Consider the following 25,465-nt stretch of genomic DNA (forward strand, 5'->3'; position numbering starts at 1 on the left):
TGTTTGCATCTGTGCCCCTTCATTTGGCAACAACTCCCCAATTTCCCATGGGGAACACCCCTCACATACTCTTAGTCCCTCTGGTCAGGGGGTACTGACTTGAACCTGTAGCTCAAGGGGGTGGGGGTGGGCAAGTTACTCACACCTAGCCAATCAGAGCTTCTCAGCCCCTGCTGAAATGATTGGTTCAGAGATGAGTGTGTGTCCTAAGCTGAGCCAATGAGAGACTTTCCTGGGACTTGTGCTGGTACCATCTAAAAGAAGGATCTCTCTCTGGGGCACCTGGATGGCTCAGTCAGGTAAGCCTCCAGCTCTTGGTTTCAGCTTAGGTCTGGATCTCACGGGTTTGTGGGATCATGCCCTGCATCAGGCTCTGTGCTAACAGTGTGGAGCTTGCTTGAGATTTCAGTCTCTTCTCTCTGCCCCTCCCCAAACTCGTTCTCGTTCTCTCTCTCTCTCTCTCTCTCTCTCTCTCTCTCAATAAAGAAATAAACTTTAAAGAAGAAGAGGAGGAGAGGGAGAAGGAGAAGGAGGAAGAAGAAGAGGAGGAAGAAGAAGGAGGAGAAGGGTCTCTCTTTCTCCAGGGTTGGCTCCCTGACAGCCTTGTCTGAGTGTCTGGACCCAGCCATGCCTACTCTTGGACTCTTGGGGGTTAATAAATATCTTTGGCAGCTATGCCACATTAAGCTGAGTCTCTGTTACTTGCAAACTTGTATCTATGAATGTGCCTCTTGGTTTTTTTGTTCCCAGTGAAGATAAAACCACTTTCACCATTGGCATCGTGGGAAATTGCCTCTCTATACTAAGGAAAGTCCATGTGCACGGAACAGGAGGACATCTGCCCTAGCGCTCTGACAGGTGTGAAATCCTTCTATGTGTTAATTACTCACTGTCTCTGGCAAAGTGGCAGGAGCTCACAGAACCTTCATGGCCTCGCATCAGAGTCACACAGGCTCCGCAGTTTCGAAACTCCCCTGTATGGACATTCCAGATTTTTAAGGTTTTATCCCAAGAGCTTGTACACAGGAAATGGCCACTGAAGGTGAAACAGCAGTTAGAGATCGCACTGGAATGTGCCCTGAAACACAGATGGAAGCGTGCACACATCAGCACTACACGCCTGGAGGATCTGAGGACACACCTGAGGGGAGGGGCATTGGAGCTGCTCCCCAGTGACCTAACGGACCTCATTCCTTTGATCACTGCCTACCGTGGCCCAGATCTTAATTGCTCTAGGTCACAATATTCCAGGACTTCTCAATCATGGCGATACTGACATTTTGTGCTGGGTAGCTCTCTGTGACAGGGGGTTGTCCTGCACATTGTAGGATACCTAGCACCATCCCTGGACTCTACCCACTAGATGCCCTACACCCAACCTGTGACAACTAAAAGTGTCTCCAGACGTCGGCAAATTGTCTACCGGGGGAGAAACTTGCGCCTGGTTGAGAACCACTGCACCACTTAGAGCTATCTGAGACTTGAGGAGAAGAGCATCTGAAAATCTGTTAGTGGTGGTTAACAGAAGAACAGCCCTTCAGGTTTGGGTCACACTTATCAGGTGGGTTTCTCCAGCCCACCCTCCACTTCTTTTCTCCAAGACACGGAGGCTTGGCTCCTCTCCCTGGTCCTCCTCCCCCACCCCTCTCCTACTACTTCCTCCTTCCCTTCCCAACTACTCTATCTTTTTTCTCTCCCTCTCTCCTCATTTGTCTTCAGTATCATTAGAGCATATTTTAACATTGTGCGTTTAATTAATAAAGTTTTGAGTTATCCATTCTCAATTTTTATATGTCCTTTTTAAAAAGGGGGGGGATCTGTCAGACTTTTGCTGTTTTTGTTGTCTTTGTGATCTTTTGTGTTGTATTTTCCCCATGAATCTCACCTTCTGTTACAGTTTTCAAGAGAACCTGTAAACATAAACAAGCATCTCTGAGTAGCCTGGATTATAAAATCCAGGAAAGCTTGGGCAAAACTGTTTTCTAGAGCTCAGGTCAGAGTTTTGGACTGTATTTCAGTTCTTTGTAATGCACAGACTGAGTAAGATCAAAGGAGAAGAAATATCAATTCCTTAGAGGTGTCCAGGGTAAAACGTTCCAAATCCCTGTGGCTGTCAGGCTAAGAATCAACCCAGCATATACTGGAGATGGATTAAAAAGCCTTCCCCACAATCCAGACACTGTTGTTGGGATTTAAACCAAGCCTATCTCTATTTTCCAGGATGGGGCTCTCATTTCCAATAAATTCCACTTCGGAGCCTGGAGCCTGCTTCGGATTCTGTGTCTCCCTCTCCCTCTGTTCCTCCCCTGCTCGCTCTCTGTCTCTCTGTCTCTCAAAAATAAATAAAGATTAAAAAATGTAAAAAAAGAAAAGATCATTGCACTTAGTACAAAAGTTTGGGGAAAGTGCTTGTATCCCACTTGTTTCTGGACAAGATGGAATCAATGCACTTCTTCCTATTCCTTCTGCTAAGTACACCTAACAATCTGGCATTTGTAAAGCAAACGGAAGGCTAGGAAAGATGGAGACAAGGAGGCAGACCAGCATGACATCTTGGGACCCAAGAATGACATATATATCCTACATATGAATGACATATTCATATATCCTGGACTGAATACTGGAAAAGCTTGTAACCCAAAAAACAATGGGGACCATTAAAAGGACCTCGAGAAAAGTCTGTTCTCCATAGCCAAAGGGATAGCCTAGCTAGACAGAAAACTTTTAGGCACTACCCACCTTCCTCTAGCCAAACATTCAGGATTTTATGATCCAGACTACCCAGAGATGCGCGCTTATGTTTACGCATCTCATCCCCACCCCTCTCAGCAAGGGCCCCAAAGGACCTTGACTGCAACACTTTCCAGACTGTACTGAGGTGGCCTGCTAGAGCAAGATTCTAAGACTGAGAGTTTCCTAATATAATTAATACCCAACAAAACATTGTGTACACAAAATGTACACAACACAACAGAAATCACTCATCATACTAAGAGCCAGAAAAATCTCCCTGTGCGTGAGAAGGTTAATCAACAGATTCTCAACACTGAGATGACACAGATATTACAATTATCTGACAAGTATTTTTAAGCAGCCACCATAACAATGCTGTGATGGACAATTATGATCATGCTCAAAACAAATGAAAAGATGGAAAGCCTCAGCAAAGAAATAGAAGATGTGACAAAGAACCAAATGAAAATTTGAGAACTGAAACATATGAAAACCAAAATTAAATCAGTGAAAAAGACAGAGAAAAGAATAAGTGAATATGAAAACAGACAATATAAATTAACCAGTTCAAAAAATAATTGACAGAAAAAAAAACCAGCCTGAGGGACCTGTGGGACTATAACAAAAGATCTAAAATTTGTGTCCTTGGAGTCCCAGAGGGAAAGGAGAAAACAGTAGCGCTGAAAAAGTAATCAAAGAGACTATGTCTGGGGGGACTTGGGTGGCTCAGTCAGTTAAGTATCCAACTCTTGATTTTGGCTCAGGTCATGATTTCAAGGTTCGTAGGTTCAAACCCTGTATTGGGCTCTGTGCTGACAGTGTGGAGCCTGCTTAGGACTCTCTCTCTCTCTCTCTCTCTCTCTCTCTCTCTCTTCCCCTCCCTTGTGCTCTTTCTCTCAAACATACATACATACATAAAAATAAATAAATAAGTAAATAAAAACATTTTAAAAAAGAGATTATGTCTGAAATTTTACCAATTTGGCAAAAGACATAAATCTTCAGATTCAAAAAGCTAAGTGAAACTCAAGTGGGATGAACCCCAAAAAATCTACACCCTGACACATCATAATTAAACTTCTAGCGCAAACCTTGATCGAGGGGTCCTGAGTTCGAGCCCCACACTGGAAGTAGGGATTACTTTAAAAATATTGAATTAAAAGGGCACCTGGGTGTCTCAGTCAGCTAAGTGTCCAACTCTTGAGTTCAGTTCAAGTCATGATTTCACCTTGCAGAGCCTTCTTGAAATACTCTCTCTCTCTCTCATCCCCTTCTCCCTTTCAAAATAATAAACTTTAAAAATTAAACTAAATAAACACATCATTAAACTTCTGAAAACTTAAGACAAAGAAAAAAATCTTGAAAGCAGCAAGAGAGAAATGGCATCTTATCTATAGGAGAAAAACAATTTGAATGGCAGTGGATTCTTCATCAGAAACCATGAAGATCAGAAGAAAGTGACATGACAGATTTCAAATAAACGGGGAAAAAAATGTCAACCCTGATTTTTATATCCAGCAAAAATATTCTTTAAGAATGAAAGGAGAATCAAGACATTTTCAGATTAAGGAGAACTAAGATAATTTGTTGCCCTCAGAAGTATTCTAAAAGAATACCTGAAAGGAATTTTTTTTAAACAGAAAGGAAATGGGGAAAGAAGGAAACTTGGACCATCAGAAAGGAGGACAGAACATGGTAGGCAAAAGTATGGGTAAATACAATAGACTGTTCTTCTCTCTGGAGTTTTCTTAACTATGTTTGACATTTGAAGCCAAAAAAATATCACTTATTTATACTTACGCCCTGTATGTTTCCAAATAGGTTGAGACTGAATTTTTAAAATCCTTTAGCAAGACCAGCTAAGATAATTTGCAGGACCCAGTGCATGATTAAAATGCAAGGTCCCAGTTCCTCCAAAAGCTATAGATAGTATTACCATATGATCCAGAAAGTCCACTCCTAGGTATATAGCCAAAAGAACTGAAAGCAGGGACTTGAACAGATACCCATCTGCTAATGTTCATGACAGCACTATTCACAATAGCCAAAAGATAGAAGCAACTCAAGTGTCCCTCGACAGAGGAACAGATAAACAAAGTGTGGTACATACAAATAATGAGATATCGTTCTGTCATGAAAAAGGAATGAAGTTCTAATACACGCTACATGGGTGAATTTTACAAACAGGATGCTACATGAAAGAAGCCAGACACAAAAGGTCAAGTAATGTATGATTGCATTTGTATGGAACATCCAATACAGACAGATTCACAGAGCAGAAAGTAGAATACAGGTTGCCAGGGGCTGGGGTTGGAGGGAGTGGAGAATTATGGTTTAACGGACACGGGGTTCCTGTTTGGGTAATGAAAGGTAATGAAAGACAGTGGGGATGATTGCACAATATTGTAAATGTAATGAATGCCAGTGATTAACTTTAAATGGTTAAAATGAAAATTTTACTTTATGTGTAGTTTACCACAACTTAAAAGATAACAATGCGATAGCCTCCAACCACTGTTCACTTGAAATGGGTGAATTCTCTGCTGTGTGAATTCTATCTCAGTGAAGCTGTCAAGAGAGAAAGACAGGCAGGAAGGAAGGAAAGGGAAAAGTGATGGCTTCTGGGGAAACCGAATGGTTACAAGACAGGTAGGAGAGATTTTTCACTATATATCCTTTTGTTCCTTTTAAATTTTGTACTGTGTTGCATATTTTACATCTTCAAAAAGTAAATTACATATTTTTGAAATAAAAACATGCAAGGTCCCTTGTTCAAAAGCTAAGAATTTAAGGACGTTGACAGCAGAGCATTAAATCAAGTGTGGGGCCCTCTGTGGGGCCCTGTGTAACTTCAGAGGCTGAAGCCCTGTCACCTGTCACAAGAATCTTTGCCTTTATATTTTCTTGCTAAAAACTATTTCCAAAAAAAAAAAATGATACATTTGGGTTGGTCAAAAATACCAATAGGGTGCCTGGGTGGCTCAGTCAGCTAAGCGTCCAACTTTAGCTCAGGTCATGATCTCACAGTCCATGAGTTTGAGCCCCACGTTGGGCTCTGTGCTGACAGCTCAGAGCCTGGAGCCTGCTTCGGATTCTGTCTGTCTGTCTCTCTCTCTCTCTCTCTCTCTCTCTCAGTCTCTCTCTCTCTCTCTCTCTCTGCCCCTCCCTCGCTCACACTCTGTCTCTCACTCTCAAAATGAATAAATATTTTTTTTAATTAAAAAAAATTTTAATACCAATAGAGGGGTGCCTGGGTGGTTCAGCAGGGTAAGCATCTGACTCTTGGTTTTAGTTCAAATCATGATCTCACAGTTCGCAGGTTCAAGCCCCGCATCAGGCTCTGGGGTAACAGCATGGAGCCTGCTTAGGATTCTCTCTCTCCCTCTCTCTCTGCTCCTTCCCTGCTCTGTCTCTCTCTCTGTCTCTCTCTCGCTCGCTCTCTCTCTCCCTTTCTCTCGAAATACCAATAAACATTTTGCTTGTTTCCCTTTCCACCTCCATGGGGAAAACAGAACAGCGTGGACTATGACACTTGCCCATAGCTGGAACTGCGGCCACCTCTGCTCTCTGCACCCCATCCCCCACTGGGCTAAGGAGGCTTCCACAGCACCCCCACCCAGGTTTCCATGAGAGTCACTCTCAGTAACAGCACGTGTTGAGCACCCATCGTGTGGCCTGAGCTAAGGATCTCACTCAGATGTCACCTCTGCTCGGTTTGCAGGTGAAGAAACTAAGGTCCAAGGTCACACAGGATATGAACCTGCACACTCTTTTTTTTTAATTTTTTAATGTTTTTATTCATTTTTGAGAGACAGAGAGAGACAGCACTAGCACGGGAGGGGCAGAGAGAGACAAGAATCTGAAGCAGGCTCCAGGCTCTGAGCTGTCAGCACAAAGCCCAACGTGGGGCTTGAACCCATGAACCATGAGATCATGACCTGAGCCAAAGCTGGACGCTTAACCGACTGAGCCATCCAGACATCTCTGAACCTGCACACTCTTGACCCCTTGCCAGACGCCCATGGGACAGCCTGGCCCAGTCCAGCAAGGCTCCTGATTGAGCAGAGCAGACAGGGTGACGGGGCACATACACATTCTGGGATCCTGACTCCAGGGCCTGTTGGAGAGGACTGGCCCCCCGCCTGGTGGTGGCCACCTGACAGGTAACCCTTGCAGTCTTGGATTATCAGATCTTCCCATTTCACAGGAGACACTGGAAATTCACATTTAGGAGGGAGGTGGGGAGGCTCTGCACAATGTTTTCCAGCGTTGGCTCACATGGAAACAAACGCACCTGAGGCCTGTCCCTGCCCAGAAGCCACAGCTAGTGGTGTCCCCCCGCCCACCTCCCTCCTTCACTTTCTCCATCTCCAGCCTCCTCCGAGCACCTGTGACCAAGCTGGGGATGCCCCATGTGGATGCCAGCTCACAGCTGAAGTTGTGCGGGCCAAATCCAGGAGGGTCTGAACGGGGACTCCAGCCCACCTCTCTGCTGCAGGATGGGGCCCCCCCTCACTTGGTGATGGTGAGCAGCGTGGCTTGGGATGTAATATCCCAGATCTTGATGCTTTTGTCCAATGAGACGGAAGCCACCTTCTGGCTGTCGGGGTCAAAGCAGCATGCTGTGAGAGATCGGCTGTGATGATCTGAGGCACAGGGAAAGCGACTCATCACCTGACATTCCACATTCCAGGCCACGAATTCCACGTGGCCCAGAAGCTCACACTACTCCCCCAGACTGAGACAGTACTACAGAAACATGAATCCCAGTTTCACAAGGGACTCCTCACTTGCACAGACATTTCCCAGGCGCCTACTGTGTGCCAGGCTGAGAAGAAGAAGCACGAACAGAGCTCCCGGTCTGATGGAGAGACGCCCTGTGCAAGCTACAACCCACAGGTGTCAGGGGCCACGAGTGGTCATGGTTCCTGGCCAACAGATGGCTGGCCCAGCCCTGACAGGTGGAGGAGGGGCGCTAAAAGTTAGCAGGGGAAACAGAATAGGAAGAGGGCTCCCAGCAGAAGGAACACGTGCACAGGCCTGGAGGTTGGACAGAACGTGGAAAAGTGTAGGGTGCAACTAGAACCTGGAGGGGGAGAACAGGTAGAGTATGAGGGGACACAGGAGAGGGGAGGGGCAAGCCATGGGGCCGTGCACATGCCACAGATCTGTGCTGATAAACATAAACACAAGGTGCACATGGGAAGTAGGACTGGGATGTGCACACACACATGCCCACACACACTCACAGAGGTCGGGAAGGCCACCCAGTAACATGTTGTTCATAATAGACACCCCCGCGGAGGAGACAGGACACACAGAGCAGCCTTGTGCTTTCTACTTTACATAGTTACCAAATGTTTTACAACGATTGCATATTTTTTAATGTTTTATTTTGAGATAACCGTCAACTTGCATGCCCTTGTGAGGAATAACACTGAGAGAGCCTATGTGCCTGTCACCCAGTTTCCCCCAAGAGAAACACCTTGCATAACTATCATACAGTATCACAACCAGAAAATTGACATCTGATGATTATTATCTTTATTTATATATATGTATTTTTTTAAGTTTATTTTGAGAGAGAGCGCACAGGGGAGAGGGAGAGAGAGACAGAGAGAGAGAGAACCCCAAGCAGGCTCCGTGCTGTCAGCCCCATGCCAGTCTCAGGGCTTGATCCCACAAAGTGTGAGATCACGACCTGAGCCGAAATCAATCAACTGAGCCTTCCAGGTGCCTCTTTCATCTTTATATTTTAAAAATACATATAAAAATACTATAAAGGCTGAGCCTCCGCTCAGTAAAAGATTGGGCTTTAAACGTCTGCATGACATTGGAACAGAACACTTTTTCATTTATTACAAACGGGGTTAATCATAAAAGCCTTAACCGATGATGGTTTTAGCTGCTGATGTTCTATCAATGAGTGTCTATCTGTAATGATGCCGCTCATTACAGCTTCACCAAATAAGGCAATCAAAAGTCACTGTCAGTTAGTGACAAGCAGCTGTTACCATCGCAGACAGAACAGAGCAGGGAGCCCATGCAAACTCACTTTTGATGTGTGACACAGTGGTGGCGTTTTCCGCATCTGTTATACAGATTCCGCGATCCACGTCCAAGGCTGAGACCACGTATTTGCCATCAGGAGAAAGCTTACAGGAGGCTATGAAGGTTTCATGGTTGATCTTCCACTGAATAGGGCAACAATCAAAAGGTTGTTCTCTTTCTAGCCCAGCTGTCCAGTAGAACTTTCTGTGATGACAGAAATGTTCCATCTAGGCACTATCCAATATACTAGCCTCTGGCCACATGTGGCCGTTGACTACTTGTAATGGGCTAGTGCAGGTAAGGAACTGAATTTTTAAGTTCGTTTAGTTTTAACTAATTAAATTAATAAATGCAATTCATTAAGCTGTCTCCAGGACAGATGGACAAGGACAGGTAGAGCGGCTAGTGGAACTGGCAGCAAGGTTCTAGTAATGACCAACTTCACTCCTGTTCAGTTTGGTAAACAAGTGTTTATTAAGTATCTGCCGTGTGCCCAGCACTGTGGACAAGACACTGCAGCCCAGTCCCTTGGGCATCTCACAATCCTTTGGGACAGGCTGGCACCAAACCCCAAGAAGGGGACACTGAGCTGCTCCGCATTCTAGGAAAGGAGGATCTCTCTGTAGGTTATAAATTATGGTATTGCCATTGTGACAGCTTTAAAATATGCCCGCAAATCCTTTGACAGTCCTCCCTCCAAAAGGTGCAGCCTAATTCCCTACCCCTTGTGTATGGGCTGGACTTGGTGACTCACTTCTAATGAATAGAATATTGCAGAAGTGACAGCATGTGACTAGGTCATAAAAGAAACCATAGCTTCCTCCTTGCTCTCTCTTGGATCACTTACTCTGAGGGAATAAACTCAAGCAGCCCTAGGGAGACACCCAAGTGGAGAGCAACTGAGGGCTCCTGCCAAAAGCCATGTGGGAGCACCATCTTGGAAGATGAGCCCCAGTTGAGCCTTCAGATGACCTTAACCCCAGATGACATCTTAACTGTGACCTCATAAGAAACTTGAACCAGAGGTGCCTGGGTGGCTCAGTCGGTTAAGCGTCCGACTCTTGGTTTTGGCTCAGGTCATGATCTCATGGTTCATGAGTTGGAGCCCCACATTGGGCTCTGTGCTGACAGCATGGAGCCTGCCTGGGATTCTCTCTCTCCCTCCCTCTCTGCCCCTCCTCTGCTCTCTCTGTCTCTCAAAATAAATAAACTTAAAAGAATTTTTTTTTAAATAAGAAACTTGAACCAGAACCACCCAGCTAAGTGGCTCCTAGATTTCTGACTGTCAGAAACCACGAGATAATAAGTGTTTGTTGTTTCAAGCTGTTAAGTTTGGCCTAATTTGTCAAGCGGTGGTGGATAACTAATTCAGCTCTGTAGTTGGCAAGTGGCATGGATCATTGTGCAACAAAAATAAATAAAAGTACTGTAAAGAAATTTAAAGAAGAAAAAGAAAAGCATCTCAAATAGAAAAACTGGCTAGAGACAAGAGCAGGAAATTTACAAGAGAAGAAATAAACATTTGGAAAAATGCTCAAAGTCAGGAGTAATCAATGTTCGTCTCATTTTTCATCTACCCACACTGGCTAAAAAAATTTTTTTTAAATCATGATATCTGGCATGAAGAGGGTGAGCTCTCTTCCAGTGCCTCGGATATGAGTTGGCACAGATGTCTAGATGACAGTTTTTAAAACGCCATGTTTCTATATCAAATTAGCAGTCAAATCCAGCTCTATTTCCTTAAAAATATTGGATCCTAGGTATCAAAAGTTATATGCAAAGTTTCCTCATTGTAGCATTGTTCATGATAGGGAAACGTGAAAACAGCCCCAGTGTCCCATAACGGGATGGTGAAACACAGTCTGACTTATCCATACCACGGAATCCATGCATCCATTATGAAGGATGACATTGTTATATACTTACTTACCCATTTGTTTTTAAGTGGTGAAAAAAAAAAGTCAAGATCCAGAAGTATGCACAGGATCATGCCATGTTGTTAACAGAACATACTTGCCTGTGTTCATATGGAAATGTACGCAGACACAGGAAAAGAGACGCCAAGTTATTAACTATCACCTCTGGGGTTTTTACAGTGAAATAAACTGATCTTTGCACTAAGAAGAAAAGAAGAGCAAAGGAGAGCATTCAGGAGCTCCCTGGGGAGCCCCTTGGGCAGGGCCAGGGCTGCCTGGGCACCAGACAGAGAGAGAGGGAGTCTCAGGCTGGTTTGGATGGATGGATGGATGGTGGCCCCTCCAAGACGGGGAGAGGACCCTCCCCTGGACACTCGTGCTTTGACCACGTGGCCTTTGTCCCATGGCCTCAGCTCTGCTTCCCGCCCCATCAAATCCCAACACCCTGCAGAGGAGGGTCTCTTTCCCTGTGCAGTTCCCTCAGCCTTGAATTCGATGGTCCTTCCTCCCTGACCGCAAGCGACCCTTGCTTCTTTTGGGTATCCAAACTCTTCCCATCCTTCCAGCAAAAGCACCAAGAAGCTTTCCTTCCCCGACACCCACCCGCCATCATCTGGTGTCCCTGAGACAACCCTCCTTTTCTGAAAGACTGCTTTCCCTTCCCACCCCAGGCCCAGCCCAAGGCCCCCAAAGCCCAGTCAAGACCCCGTGCTGCCGTGCTGGGCGGGGCACACTCACCAGCAGCTTGCCTGTCTCAAGGTCCCAAGCCCTCACTGCTTTGTCATAGGACGCTGCAATAATTCTGCCAAGAAAATGACCCAGACAGTTATGGCTACAGGTTCTATGGAAAAAAAACAAAAAACAAAAACCTGGAAATTTCTTCATAGAAAATTTCTATAACTTAGGACCAAGGTTGCAAGTAATACCTGAATCTTTCTCGAGACACTCCCGGCCCCCTCCATGAGCCTCACTGAAAACAGACAGATCCTAACACCGAGGCATTACCGCATGCCCTTCCTGAATCCCTCAGCCACCCAGATGTGTTCTTTCATATTTAGGGCATTAAAGGGACCGTGTCTTCTCTTCTGGGAATGACTGTCTTCTTCTGAGGGGATACCTACGGCTCACACGGACCCACTGTTTCCTTCTCTGCTCACGTCTTGTTACAGGAAAACACTTTGACAGCTCACTTTGTTCTGAAATGTTCTTTTTTACACCTAGTAAAAATAACATAGCTGTACCTTTGTACATAATAATATACATGTATCTTTCTTCCGTTGCGTGCTTCCGTGGTAATCCGTGTCCCCCATATCACGTAATGTTCCAATACTAGTTTTTACTAGTTTTGTAACTGCTGGATAAAAATAAATCTAGGGGCGGCCTGGGCGGCTCAGTTGGCTCAGTGTCTGACTTCGGCTCAGGTCATGATCTCACAGCTCGTGAGGTCGGGCCCCGTATCGGGCTCTCTGCTACCTGCATGGAGCCTGCTTTGGTTCCTGCCTCCCTCCCACTCTGCCCCTCCTGAGCTGTGATTTCTCTCTGTCTCAAAAATAAATAAAAACACACAAAAAAAATTTTTAAGTAAATCTATTTTAAAGCAAACCCCTTGTTTTAAAGGCCCATTTCACCTGCTCATGAGGGGCTTAAGCAAATGTCTCCCAGAGGCTCTTGTGTGCACGCGGCTGCCTCCGAGCTGGGCAGTGCACTTCTGCCTGCCTCCGTTTCCCCTGTGAGATGCTGCCTGGGCCTCAATGGCCAGTGACCCCTCGCAGCGTCCACAGCCCATGGGTGTAACTATGGGAAGAGAATGCAGACTGGCTTTGTCTTAGCCACAATACTTGTTGTCTTTTTAGCGCTTTGAATTTGCAAAGAGTTGTCACATCCCCTTGACTCTTACAGCGAAACATGGAAACCGTGGGGACATATATGGGAGAACGGGAGTGTATTTGCCCATAAAACAGAAAGTCGTCCCTGGCCTGCCTCCTCACTCCTCCTGACCCGTGTAAGACGAGGGAAAGGTCACCTTTTGCTGTCAGCCGTCACGCTGCACTCTAAAACAGGAGCATTGGGCCTGTGCTCAAAATCCCGAATGACTGAGCCATCCACAGCATCCTCAAATCAACAGGAGAGAGGGAGAGAGAGGTCACTGAGTCGTTGGTGCAAGTCGTGAACTGAGCTCAAGGGCAGCCCGAGCTCGTCTAAAGGCAAAGTATGAGAACCTGTGGTCTTATGTCCCTCAACTTGCTCAAGAGGGCAAAAGGACTTCCCAGCCTCTTCCCCAGAGCAGCAAGGACACCCTGCCACCCACAGTATCCCTGGGAAACTCCCCCTCAACTGCACAGGCACCAGACGGCAACGGGCCACTCTGGGGACAGAGCTGCAGACAATTTTCTCCAACGCTACTGGCCGAAGAGGCTTTGCAGAATCCGCAAGACCTTTCAAGAACTTTTTAGAAGTTCACACCCTTTGACCCGGCAATTCTTCTAGTCAGAACTGTGGTCACAAGGACTTAAGCGTGAAAGGGTTCGCCACGTGGGTGAGAGGGGAAGCTAAACACACGGGGTACCGGTCACCGTCACCTCCGGGGAGCGGCTAAGACCAATCCCAGCATGCCAGGAGTGGGGCGCCAGCAACTGTTAGCATGTCGACGGCTAATAACTAGAGAATAGGGGCGCCCGGGTGGCTCAGTTGGCTGAACGTCCAACTTCAGCTCAGGTCATGATCTCGTGGCTCGTGAGTTCGAGCCCTGCATCGGGGCTCTCTAATGTCAGTGTAGAGCCTGTTTCAGATCCTCTGTCCCCCTCTCTTTGCCCTCCCCCACTGTGCTCTCTCTCTCTCCCTCAAAAATAAATAAACATTAAAAAAAAAATAACTACAGGGGCACCTGGGTGGCTCAGTCAGTTAAGCATCCGACTTCAGCTCAGGTCATGATCTTGCTGCTCATGGGTTCGAGCCTCGCATCCGACTCTGTGCTGACAGCTCAGAGCCTGGAGCCTGCTTTGGATTCTGTGTCTCCCTCTCTCTCTGCCCCTCCCCCGCTCATGCTCTGTCTCTCTCTCTCTCTCTCTCTCAAAAATAAATAAACATTTAAAATTTTTTTAAAAAATAACTAGAGAATATGATGAGAACAAAGCCAGGTAAAAACTAGATAACATGAGGGGAATAAAACAGGGTGCCGAAGTGAAAAGTGCCCATTATGGCAGAGATGAAATATTTTCAGTAAGAAATGTGCCAACATGGGAATGCAAGCTGTTGCAGCCACTCTGGAAAACAGTATGGAGGCTCCTCAAAAAACCAAAAATAGAACTACCCTACGACCCAGCAATTGCACTAGTAGGCATTTATCCAAGGGATACAGATGTGCTGTTTTGAAGGGGCACATGCACCCCCATGTTTATAGCAGCACTATCAACAATAGACAAAGTATGGAAAGAGCCCAAATGTCCATCGATGGATGAATGGATAAAGAAAATGTGGTATATATATACAATGGAGTATTACTCGGCAATCAAAATGAATGTAATCTTGCCATTTGCAACTACGTGGATGGAACTAGAGGGTATTATGCTAAGTGAAGTTAGTCAGAGAAAGACAAAAATCATATGACTTCACTCATATGAGGACTTTAAGAGACAAAACAGATGAACATAAGGGAAAGGAAACAAAAACAATATAAAAACAGAGAGGGGGACAAAACATAGGAGACTCTTAAATATGGAGGACAAACAGAGGGTTACTGGAGGGGTTGTGGGAGGGGGGATGGGCTAAATGGGTAGAGGGCATTAAGGAATCTACTCCTGAAATCATTGTTGCACTATATGCTAACTAATTTGCATGTAAATTTTAAAAACTAAAAAATAAAATTAAAAAAAAAAGAAAGATGCCAACAGCTTTTCGGGATAAGCAGGGGTGGAAAGTCCCCTTGAAAAACAGGTTACTGGTAAGATAATGAATTCCTAGAAAGGTCTTGAGTTGCTAGGTGAAAATATGATGCACGGTTCAGGAGCTTCAGGTCAACCAGGGCAGGCCTGTGACAATACTTCCTGATATGCAGAAACCACTTTGCATGAAGAGCCCAAGTCATGCTGGGGCAGGGGAGAGGGGGGCAAAGGACCCTGTGTCAGGGGTCCCCAAGACCACCCCCAGGTTCAGTGATCCTCCAGGATTCACAGGGCTCCACAAATAGTCATATCCACGCTAAGATTACAGCAAAGGACACAAAGCAAAATCAGCAAAGGGACAGGGGCATGGGGTGAAGTCCAGAGAGAACCAGATACAAGCTTCCAAGAGTCTCTCCCAGTGGATCACACAGGACATGCTTAATTCCTCCAGCAACCAGTTGTAACAGCACGTGTGACGTGTTGTCTATCGGGGAGGTGTGCCTGAGTCTTGGGGCCCAGGGTTTTGGGGGGATTCTCTGGCATACACCAAATCCAGACTCCAGAAGCAAAGCAAGTGCTCAGCATAAACCACATGGCTTGCACCAATAGGGGTTTATGGGTACAGTGAGCCCTCTTTGACACTTGGGGGAAGTTTCACGATCGTAGGATACCATTTACCAGTCTGGCTCCCAGATGCCAGCCAAGCCAGCCTCACCAGCAGTCTCAGACCTGCTATGTGAACTCTTTTCTGCACAGACCCAGACCCTCAACCCCTGTTCCAAACAGTGGGCTTGTGTTTGGGTAACCCAGCAGGCCCTAATCAGAGGCAGGAAGAGACACCAGGAATCCAAAGAGGAACACACCAGGACAGGACACACCCAGGCTGCAGCCCCCCTGGTAGGTGCATTGCTCTGGCACAAACACAGAACTAAGCAAATGATCACAGTGGGGCCTGGGACTGCAGTTTGCGCAGCGCCCCCGGTCAGCTAAGGGCAGCACCGGAACGAACCAGTGTCCATGGGTTCCATGTGCAACTTCAGCATTCAGTAGTGACACCTTATGGCCAAGAGGAGGAACGACTACAGGCCGATAACCCTCTTGGAAAATGTGCACCTCTTAGAAAATGTGAAGGGAATCCTTTGGCAAGAGATCTATAGCAAACAAGCCAGATTTTGTTAGTGAATTCCAAAGACGGTGGGAAAGTCTCTGTTTTGTACTGAATGTTTCTTGAAATGAATGGGCCATTGGTCAGGGCCATGGGAAGGAAATAATTGAAAGCTCCCTCTTCACCTAGCATTTGGAAGCAGGAACCCCTCTGTGGACTCAGATAATTCAAGGCAGGGATACTGGTCAGATTTCAAATGGATGGGAAAGAACGGGCACCAAGAAATAGTTGTAAAAATAAGGCAAATGTGATAATATCCGTAGCCCAAGTTTATTGTGGTTATGTAAATAGCATTTCTTTATGGTCTCAATTTCATAAACATGCATATATGTGTGTGAACAAGAAAAAAAAATAGACATATACTCCTCCAACATTTTCACAGCAATTAACTCCAGAGTCGTGAAATGATGGCTCTCGCTTCTTCTTTGTACCATGAAAAAAACCACCAAAGCTGTTATCTCTTAATGACTAGAAAGAGGTGTGCCCATACACTAGAGGGATGTCGCGTGCAGGATAGAGAGTGATTTCATCCCCACTTCTTCTTACAGGTGTGGACTTTCCAAATTATTCACAATGGTCCACAGTGAGGGTGAAGGGAGCTTTCAAAAGATTAAATCAGATGTTTGGGTTCCGGGCGGAGCCGAGAGGAGGGATGGGAGATGGTAGGTGACGGGAGTGGGAAGAGAAAGGAGAAGCAAGGGGACATTTTGGCCAAGATACTGCAACGGGAGAAGGCACTGTGCGGGGCAATGGCTGAGTCATCTACCCCAGGGAGGGTTCGAGAATGTCAGCTGTGCAGGGGCAGGGACAGCCACAGGAGGAGGCAGCCAAAGGGCAAAGATGGGGAAAAGAGAACCAGGAGGAGGAAAGAGGGCTTCTTGGAGGAGGTGTCAAATGGCGCAGCCAAGACAGACAACTGGCGACTGAGGGGGAAGAAAGGAGGGAGGGCAGCGACCTGGAGAAAGTGGCAGAAACCGGCAAGGCCGTGAGCGAGGCTGGTATCAGGACACTCGGACAGGCCGAAGTGACGGCATCCTAGATACAGCAGCATGGACTAGGCAGCCAGGCCACTGTGGGGAACCAGAGACATCTCAGTGGGTGGTCTTTAATCTTGGGGCAAGAGAAACAGGCATATTTCCTCTTTCAGAGACCAGAGATTTTTGGCCCAAATAGACAGAAACTCCTGTGACTCCCTCCACTGGTGCCGAAGGCGAGAAGAAAGTGGCGAAGATGTGCAGCTGGCCAAGCAGGAGGCACACCTGGAAAGCTGCCCTCTTGCTCCCCTGGGTGATGACAACGAGCAGAGCCCCCTCGCCATCTCACCTCAGATGGTTGAGAAGCGGTTTGAGGCTCTCAGAGGAACCAGTTTTCCCAGGAAGAGATTTGGGGCTTGGAGAGTGGATTTTCTAAGGGCCAGAGTAGAGGTGAGGAGTGGATGTCTGCTGGGGCCAGGAATTGGCAGGGCAGGCCCCAGGGTAGCCCCCACATGCAGCTGGACCTGGAAAGTTTCAAGGAGGCCCCGGAGGTCATGTAACCACCCAGGGTCACAAAGCTGAACCACTTGGACAATGCCCAAACCCTCCTGCCTAATCTGCCTGGCCTTGGTGCCCACTGATGACACAGAAGGTGACCTCTGTGGTCATCTGGAGGGTGAGGGGCTATCTTCCACCTGATTACCCAGGCCAGAACCCAGGAACCAGCCCAGACTTACTTTTGTCCCCTCCCACCCCTGAAGCCAGAGGAGACGGCAAAACTCAGAACGGACTGTCCTCCCCCATGGGCCAAGCCCCAGCCACACAGTCATCTGTGGCCTGGTTCCAATGGCCATTGTCATCTCCCATTCCTGCTCCCTCATCAACCCCCCGTGATGGGCCAGCAGTGCCCCCAGACAGCCCTCCCAGGGTCACTGGCTATGCGCAGAGGCTTTGGAAGAGTTCTCAGTGCCACGTCTCCGCAACCTCACATGACCGTCATGCCCCTGCTTCCTGAACCTTGGGGCACTGATCCGTGCTCCAGCCTGCCCCTTCCAACCACCGCTCATGGACAGGTCCCAGGCCTGGCCACTTTTCTGTCCTCTGCGACCACCTAAGCCTGGCCATACCATCTCTATGGATGAAAGTGAATTTTCCAAATGAGAAGGAGACCCAAAGAGATGTCACAGCTCAGAGATCTCAGGCGAGCCCTAGGCACTGCTGGGACCATCTCACAATAGGTGGGGAGTTCCAGCACAGTGGCCCCTGCCCCCTGCTCCTCCTGCTTCCAAATCAACAGGCTGACTACAATAAACTCATCTCTCTCCACTGGCTTGACACTAGGGCGGAACCCTCACTTTGCTTCTTTTTCTTGCATTTTGCGCAGAAAGTTCTTTCCAAATCTTTGGGATCCTTGAGTGTCTGGGAACTCAGTATTGGCGATCTCTCCACAAGATATGGGAAAGCTTATGGGATATCTTCATCCCACCTAATGCCGGGCCACCTACCCACAGCTTCACAGTGCAGTCATAGGAGCCACTGAGGAGCTTTGTGTCATCCACACAGAAGTTACAGGAACTCACAATGTGACTGTGTCCCTTCATAATTTTAAATGGGATCTGAAAAAAGGATAGATTGAATGAGTTCAGCAAGTTACAAAATACAAGATCAACATCAAAGAGTCAATTGTTTTTCTATACACTCACAGTGAACAATCTGGGGGGGAAAAACCCTAAGAAAAGAAATTCTTTTTAAAAAAATTTATGTTCAAGTTAGTTAACATACAGTGTAGTCTTGGCTTCAGAAGTAGAACCCCATGATTCATCTCTTACATATAATACCCAGTGTTCACCTCAAAAAGTGCCCTCCTTAATTCCCGTCACCCATTTAACCCACCCCACTCCAGGAATCCTGTTTGTTCTCTGTATTTATGAGTCTCTTATGGTTTGCCTCCATCTCTGTTTTTCATTCCCTTCCCCTATGTTCATCTGTTGAGTTTCTCGAATTCCACATGAGTGAAACCATAGCATAGCTGTCTTTCTCTGACTGACCTATTTCGCTTAGCATAACACCCTCCAATTCCATCCACATTGTTGCAAATGACAAGATTTCATTCTTTCTCATCACCGAGTAGTATTCCATTGTATATATGTACCACATCTTCTTTATCCATTCATCATTCAGTGAACATTTGGGCTCTTTCCATAATTTGGCTATTGTTGATAGCACTGCTATAAACATTGGGGTACATGTGCCCCTTCAAATAAGCATTTTTATATTCTTTGGATAAGTTCCTAGTAGTGTAATTGCTAGGTCATAGGGTAGTTCTATTTTTAATTTTTTGAGGAAACTCCATACTGTAGAAAAAAATCCATTTATAAAGGCATCAAAACAGGAATAAATTTAACAAAAAAGTATAAAACTTATACTTTGAAAATCACAAAGCATTGTTGAAAGAAATCAGAGCAGACCCAAATACATGAAAAATCATTCTACACTCATGGATTAGCTGTTAGCTGTCTATTGTTATAAAACTTATACTTTGAAAATCACAAAGAATTGTTGAAAGATATCAGAGCAGACCCAAATACATGAAAAATCATTCTACACTCATGGATTAGCTGTTAGCTGTCTATTGTTAAGATGAAAATACCTTCCAAGATGATCTACAGATTCAGCACTATGCTGTAAAAATTTCAGCTGAATTTTTTTCCAAAATTCACAAGCTGATCCTCAAACTTATATGGAAACTCAAGCAAAGCAAAACAGCCTAAATAATCTTGAAAAAGAACAAAGCTTGAGTACTCACAATTCCCACTTTAAAAACTCAGTACCTACAAAAAGTGACCGTTATCAAGACACTGTAGAACTGACATAACAACAGACATATAGGTCGATAGAACTGAACTGAGAACCCAGAAATAATCCCTCATATTTTAGGCCAATTGCTTCCTCAACAAGAGTGCTAAATAATTAAAAATGGAAAGATTGGTCTTTTCAACAGATCATGCAGACACAAATAACATCCACCTGCAAAAGAACAAAGTTGGATCATTGCCTCACGCCATATATAAAAATGAACTCAAAATAGATCAGAGTTCTAAATGTGAGAACTAAAGCCACAGGCTCTTAGAAAAAAACATAGTTGCACATCTTCCGAACTTGCATTAGGCAGTGGTTCTTTAGCTACAATACCACAAGCACAGGCAGCAGCAACAATGACAAGGTAAAGTGGACATTATCAAAATTAAAAATTCTTGCGCTTCAAAGGACACCATCAGGAAGGCAAAAAAACCAATCCATGCGATGGAAATCATACAAATCATATATACATAATACATAAAGAACCCTTAAAACTCAACAATAAAAACACAAACAACCCAATTTAAAAATAGGCAGAAGATCTGAATAGGCATTTCTCCAAAGAAGACATGTCAATGAGCTCCAGTACATGGGAATGTCCTCAAAAATCAGGTAATAACAAGTGTTGGCAAGAATGTGGAGAACTCTGAACTCTCACACATGGCTGGCGGGGATGTACAATGGTGCGCTCCTTTGGAATATAGTTCAGTAACTCTTTAAAAAGTTAAAACATATGCGTTGGGGCACCCAACAGGCTCAGTCAGCTAGGCGTCTGACTCTTGATTTCGGCTCAGGTCATGATCTCATGGTCCATGAGTTCGAGCCCCGCCTCGGGTTCTGTGCTGACAGCTCAGAGGCTGGAGCCTGCTTCCGATTCTGTGTCTCCCTCTCTCTCTGCCCCTCCCCCACTTGCGCTCCGTCTCTCGTAAAAATAAACATTTAAAAAAAAGAAAGAAAACGTATGCCCACACAAATAGTTGAACACGAGTACTCATAGCAGTATCATTCATAATGATAAAAAAATGGACATAATTCGAATATCCATCCACTGATGAACAGATAAAATGAGGCATATTCACATAATGAAATATTACTAGGCAATACCAAAGGAATGAAGACTTCTCATTTCTGGTCTGCCATGTAATAAGCTGGGAAGCCACCACGTCATCCTCACAACAAATTAAAGCCCAAGCAAACTGAAAAATCAACAACCCTTCCTACATTCCTCAGACAAGTGAGGTCACAGAGCGGACTGCTGCTCCCAAAACTGGAGAGACAGAGGCCAATACAAAGAATCCCAAGTTATAGGGGCGCCTGGGTGGCGCAGTCCGTTAAGCGTCCGACTTCAGCCAGGTCACGATCTCGCGTTCCGTGAGTTCGAGCCCCGCGTCAGGCTCTGGGCTGATGGCTCAGAGCCTGGAGCCTGTTTCCGATTCTGTGTCTCCCTCTCTCTCTGCCCCTCGCCCGTTCATGCTCTGTCTCTCTCTGTCCCAAAAATAAATAAACGTTGAAAAAAAAAAAAAAAAAGAATCCCAAGTTACAGAGCAGAAATCCAAGGGCAGCAACCTCCATGGAAACGAGTCCCAGGACAGGGAAACCTGACTTATAACTGACAAATTGCTGGAGACTCCGTGTGGACAACTTAGAGAGTTGAAAACTCCAGGGGGACCCAGTGGTGAGGGACCCTCACATCTATGTTAGTAAATGTCTCCCCTAGCACCTGGTCTTCACAATGACTATAAGAGAAAAATCCCCTCATGCTTCTGGCTGGGGGAGGAGGGGAGGAGGGGAAAGGAATCATATTGAAATATTCCACAGCATTTTGTTCTTCTCAACAAGCTCTGCTTGTCAGGAGAAACTACTTAACCAGAGCCTGACCTGCTGGGATTTTATCAGAGCCGCACAGACCTGGGGGAAGGGAAGTCCCCAACCCCGACCAGCTCTAGTCTTCCACATGGGAGAAGGCAAACACCCAGTGGGCCCCTCTAGCCATCCAACCCCACCTCACTAAGGGTGGAGGGCGGGGAGGGGTGCAGACTGAAAAACACGTGTGAAGTTCACGTGTGAAGTTCAAAGTGGGCACAGGCCCACTACAAGACTGAGACCTAGTCATAGGACTGTAGACTTCTCCCCCTTTCCTGACACCTTAGCATCACACCACTATAGACTTCTTTTCATCTGTTCCTTTTACCCAGCACATCATGTCTGGCTATCAAGAAAAAAAAAAGTATGATCCTACAAGGCAGCAAACAAAGCTTGAAGAGACAACACAAGCATAACAACACAACCAGACCCAGATATGAGGAGGATGTTGGAATTATCAGACTGGGAATTTATTTTTTTTTAATTTTTTTTTTTAACGTTTATTTATTTTTGGGACAGAGAGAGACAGAGCATGAACGGGCGAGGGGCAGAGAGAGAGGGAGACACAGAATTGGAAACAGGCTCCAGGCTCTGAGCCATCAGCCCAGAGCCCGACGCGGGGCTCGAACTCACGGACCGCGAGATCGTGACCTGGCTGAAGTCGGACGCTTAACCGACTGCGCCACCCAGGCGCCCCCAGACTGGGAATTTAAAACACCTGTGGTTAATATGCTGAGGGCTCTAATGAACGTAGTGGATGGTACACAGTGTAAGCAGAGAGATGGAAATTCAAAGAAAGAACCAAAAAGAAATGTTACAGATCAAAAACACTGTAACAGATGAAGAATATCTTTGATGTGTTCATTATCAGACTAGACATGGCTGAGGAAAGAATCTCTGAGCTTGAGGATATATCAATAGAAACCTCCAAATCTGAAAAGCAAACAGAAAACAAACAAAGAGAAAAAGACTTAAAGAAACAGAACAGAATATCAAGGAACCATGGGACAACTACGAAGCTGTAATATATGCATAACGAAAATACCAGAAAGAGAAGAGAGAAAGCAAGAGAAATGTTTGAAAAAACAATGATTGAGAATTTCCCCAAAATTAATTTCAAATGCCAGACCACAGATCCAGGAAACTCCAAGAACACCAAACAGGATAAATGCAAAATAATAATAATAATAATAATAATAATAAATCTATACCTAGGTGTATCATTTTAAAGCTATAGAAAATCAAAGATAAAAGGAAAATCCCAAAAGAAGCTAGAGGAAAACAATGCCTTGCCTGTAAAGGAGCAAAGATAAGAATTACATCCAACTTCTTAGAAACCATGTGAGCAAGAAGAGACTAAAGTGAAATATTTAAGGTATTAGGAGGGAAAAAAACCACCAACCTAGAAATTTGTATCCTGCAAAATTATCCTTCCAAAGTGAAGGACAAATACTTTCTCAGACAAACAAAAATTGAGGAAACTTTTTACCAGTAGACCTGCCTTGAAAGATGTGTTGAAAAAATTTTTTTAAATTTTTTTAATGTTTATTTATATTTGAGAGAGAGAGAAAGACAGTGTGCAAGCAGGGGAGGAGCAAAGAGAAAGACGGAGACAGAATCTGAAGCAGACTCCAGGCTCCGAGCTGTCAGCACAGAGCCCAACACTGGGCTCAGACTCACGAGCCGCAAGATCATGACCTGAGCCGAAGTCAGACACTCAACCAGCTGAGCCACCCAGGCACCCCAAAATGTTAAAACTTCTTTAGAGAGAAGAAAATGATATAGGTCAGAAACTCGGATCTACATAAAGGAGAGCACCGAAGAAGGAATAAATGAAGGTAAAATAAAAACCTTGTTCTTATTCTTAATTGATCTAACAGATAACAGCTTGTTCAAAATAATAATAGTAAGAACGTATTATATAGAATATCTTATATATATTATATATTATAATAGCAACAATATGTTATATATTATATAATTAACATATAACTATAATTATACAATATTATATATTATATATAATGAATGACAGCAATAATACAATGGACATGAGGGAGGGATTAGAAATATTTTGTTCCTTTAAATTACTGATGCTACCCATGAAGTGGTATAGTGTTATTTGAAAGTGAACTTGGATTAACTGTAAATGTATATCACAAATTCTTGGGCAACCACTAAAAAAAACAACAACAACAAAAAAGAGATACATCTGATATGCTAAGAAAGGAGAGAAAATGGAATCACATAGAATGCTCAACTAAAACCACAAAAGGTGGGGTACCTGGCTGGCTCAGTCAGTAGAGCATGTGACTCTTGAGCTTGGGGTTGTGAGTTTGAGCTCCACATTGGGTGTAGAGATTTATTAAAAATAAAATCTTTAAACAACACACACACACACACACACACACACACACAAAGGTAGAAGAGTGGAAGACAAAAATAGGAACAAAAACCAGGGGCAATAAATAGAAAACAATAACAAATATTGTAGGTACTAATCCAAGTATATCAATAATCACTTGGATTATCACTATCAATACACCAATTAAAAGACAGAGATTATCAGAGTGGATGAAAAAACAGGACCTAACAATATGCTGTCTACAAGAAACCTACTTCAGTGCTTGCTTCGGCAACATATATACTAAAATTGGAACGATACAGAGAAGATTAGCATGGTCCCTGCGCAAGGATGACATGCAAATTTGTGAAGCGTTCCATATTTTTACACCATTCACAAAAATAAACTCAAAATGGACAAAGGACCTGAATGTGAGACAGGAAACCATCAAAACCCTAGAGGAGAAAGCAGGAAAAAAACCTCTCTGACCTCAGCCGCAGCAATTTCTTACTTGACACATCCCCAAAGGCAAGGGAAGTAAAAGCAAAAATGAACTATTGGGACCTCATGAAGATAAAAAGCTTCTGCACTGCAAAGGAAACAATCAACAAAACTAAAAGGCAACCAATGGAATGGGAAAAGATATTTGCAAATGACACATCAGACAAAGGGCTAGTATCCAAAATCTATAAAGAACTCACCAAACTCCACACCCGAAAAACAAATAATCCAGTGAAGAAATGGGCAGAAAACATAAATAGACACTTCTCCAAAGAAGGCATCCAGATGGCCAACAGGCACATGAAAAGATGCTCAACGTCGCTCATCAGGGAAATACAAATCAAAACCACACTCAGATACCATCTCATGCCAGTTAGAGTGGCTAAAATGAATAAATTAGGAGACTATAGATGCTGGCGAGGATGTGGAGAAACGGGAACCCTCTTGCACTGTTGGTGGGAATGCAAACTGGTGCAGCCGCTCTGGAAAACAGTGTGGAGGTTCCTCAAAAAATTAAAAATAGATCTACCCTATGACCCAGCAAGAGCACTGCTAGGAATTTACCCAAGGGATACAGGAGTGCTGATGCATAGGGGCACTTGTACCCCAATGTTTATAGCAGCAGTTTCAACAACAGCCAAATAATGGAAAGAGCCTAAATGTCCATCAGCTGATGAATTGATAAAGAAGATGTGGTTTATATATACAATGGAATACTACTTGGCAATGAGAAAGAATGAAATCTGGCCTTTTGTAGCAACGTGGATGGAACTGGAGAGTGTTATGCTAAGTGAAATAAGTCAGGCAGAGAAAGACAGATACCATATGTTTTCACTCCTATGTGGATCCTGAGAAACTTAACAGAAACCATGGGGGAGGGGAAGGAAAAAAAATGGTTAGAGAGGGAGGGAGCCAAAACATAAGAGACTCTTAAAAACTGAGAACAAACTGAGGGTGGATGGGGGGTGGGAGGGAGGGAAGGGTGGGTGAGGGGTATTGAGGAGGGCACCAGTTGGGATGAGTACTGGGTGTTGTATGTAAACCAATTTGACAATAAATTTCATATTAAAAAAAAGAAAGAAACCTACTTCAGATATAAAGACAAATACAGATTAAAAGTAAAATAGACCATACTAACACTAATCAAAAGATATAAAGACAAATACAAATTAAAAGTA

General features: G+C 44.8%; 1 protein-coding gene and 1 non-coding gene across 2 annotated transcripts in view; one reads left to right on the forward strand and one right to left on the reverse strand.

The window, feature by feature from the left end:
* Positions 1 to 25,465, reverse strand: part of WDR88 (WD repeat domain 88) — a 44,434-nt gene that overhangs the window by 9,949 nt on the left and 9,020 nt on the right. The window contains exons 2-7 of the mRNA XM_047079287.1: positions 18,226 to 18,336; positions 12,724 to 12,812; positions 11,439 to 11,502; positions 8,789 to 8,927; positions 7,250 to 7,379; positions 891 to 1,078 (exon numbers count right to left, since the gene is read on the reverse strand). Coding sequence (XP_046935243.1) covers positions 891 to 1,078; positions 7,250 to 7,379; positions 8,789 to 8,927; positions 11,439 to 11,502; positions 12,724 to 12,812; positions 18,226 to 18,336 — 721 coding nt within the window. The remainder of the gene's footprint in view (positions 1 to 890; positions 1,079 to 7,249; positions 7,380 to 8,788; positions 8,928 to 11,438; positions 11,503 to 12,723; positions 12,813 to 18,225; positions 18,337 to 25,465) is intronic.
* On the forward strand, positions 24,066 to 24,172 carry LOC124511979 (U6 spliceosomal RNA). The gene has a single exon (XR_006962017.1). It is a non-coding gene; the product is annotated as a U6 spliceosomal RNA (small nuclear RNA).

The sequence above is a fragment of the Lynx rufus genome, unplaced genomic scaffold (genome assembly GCF_022079265.1).
Source record: "Lynx rufus isolate CCGP_SWC_20201006 ecotype Redwood Valley unplaced genomic scaffold, mLynRuf1.p SCAF_16, whole genome shotgun sequence".
Lineage (NCBI taxonomy): Eukaryota > Metazoa > Chordata > Mammalia > Carnivora > Felidae > Lynx > Lynx rufus.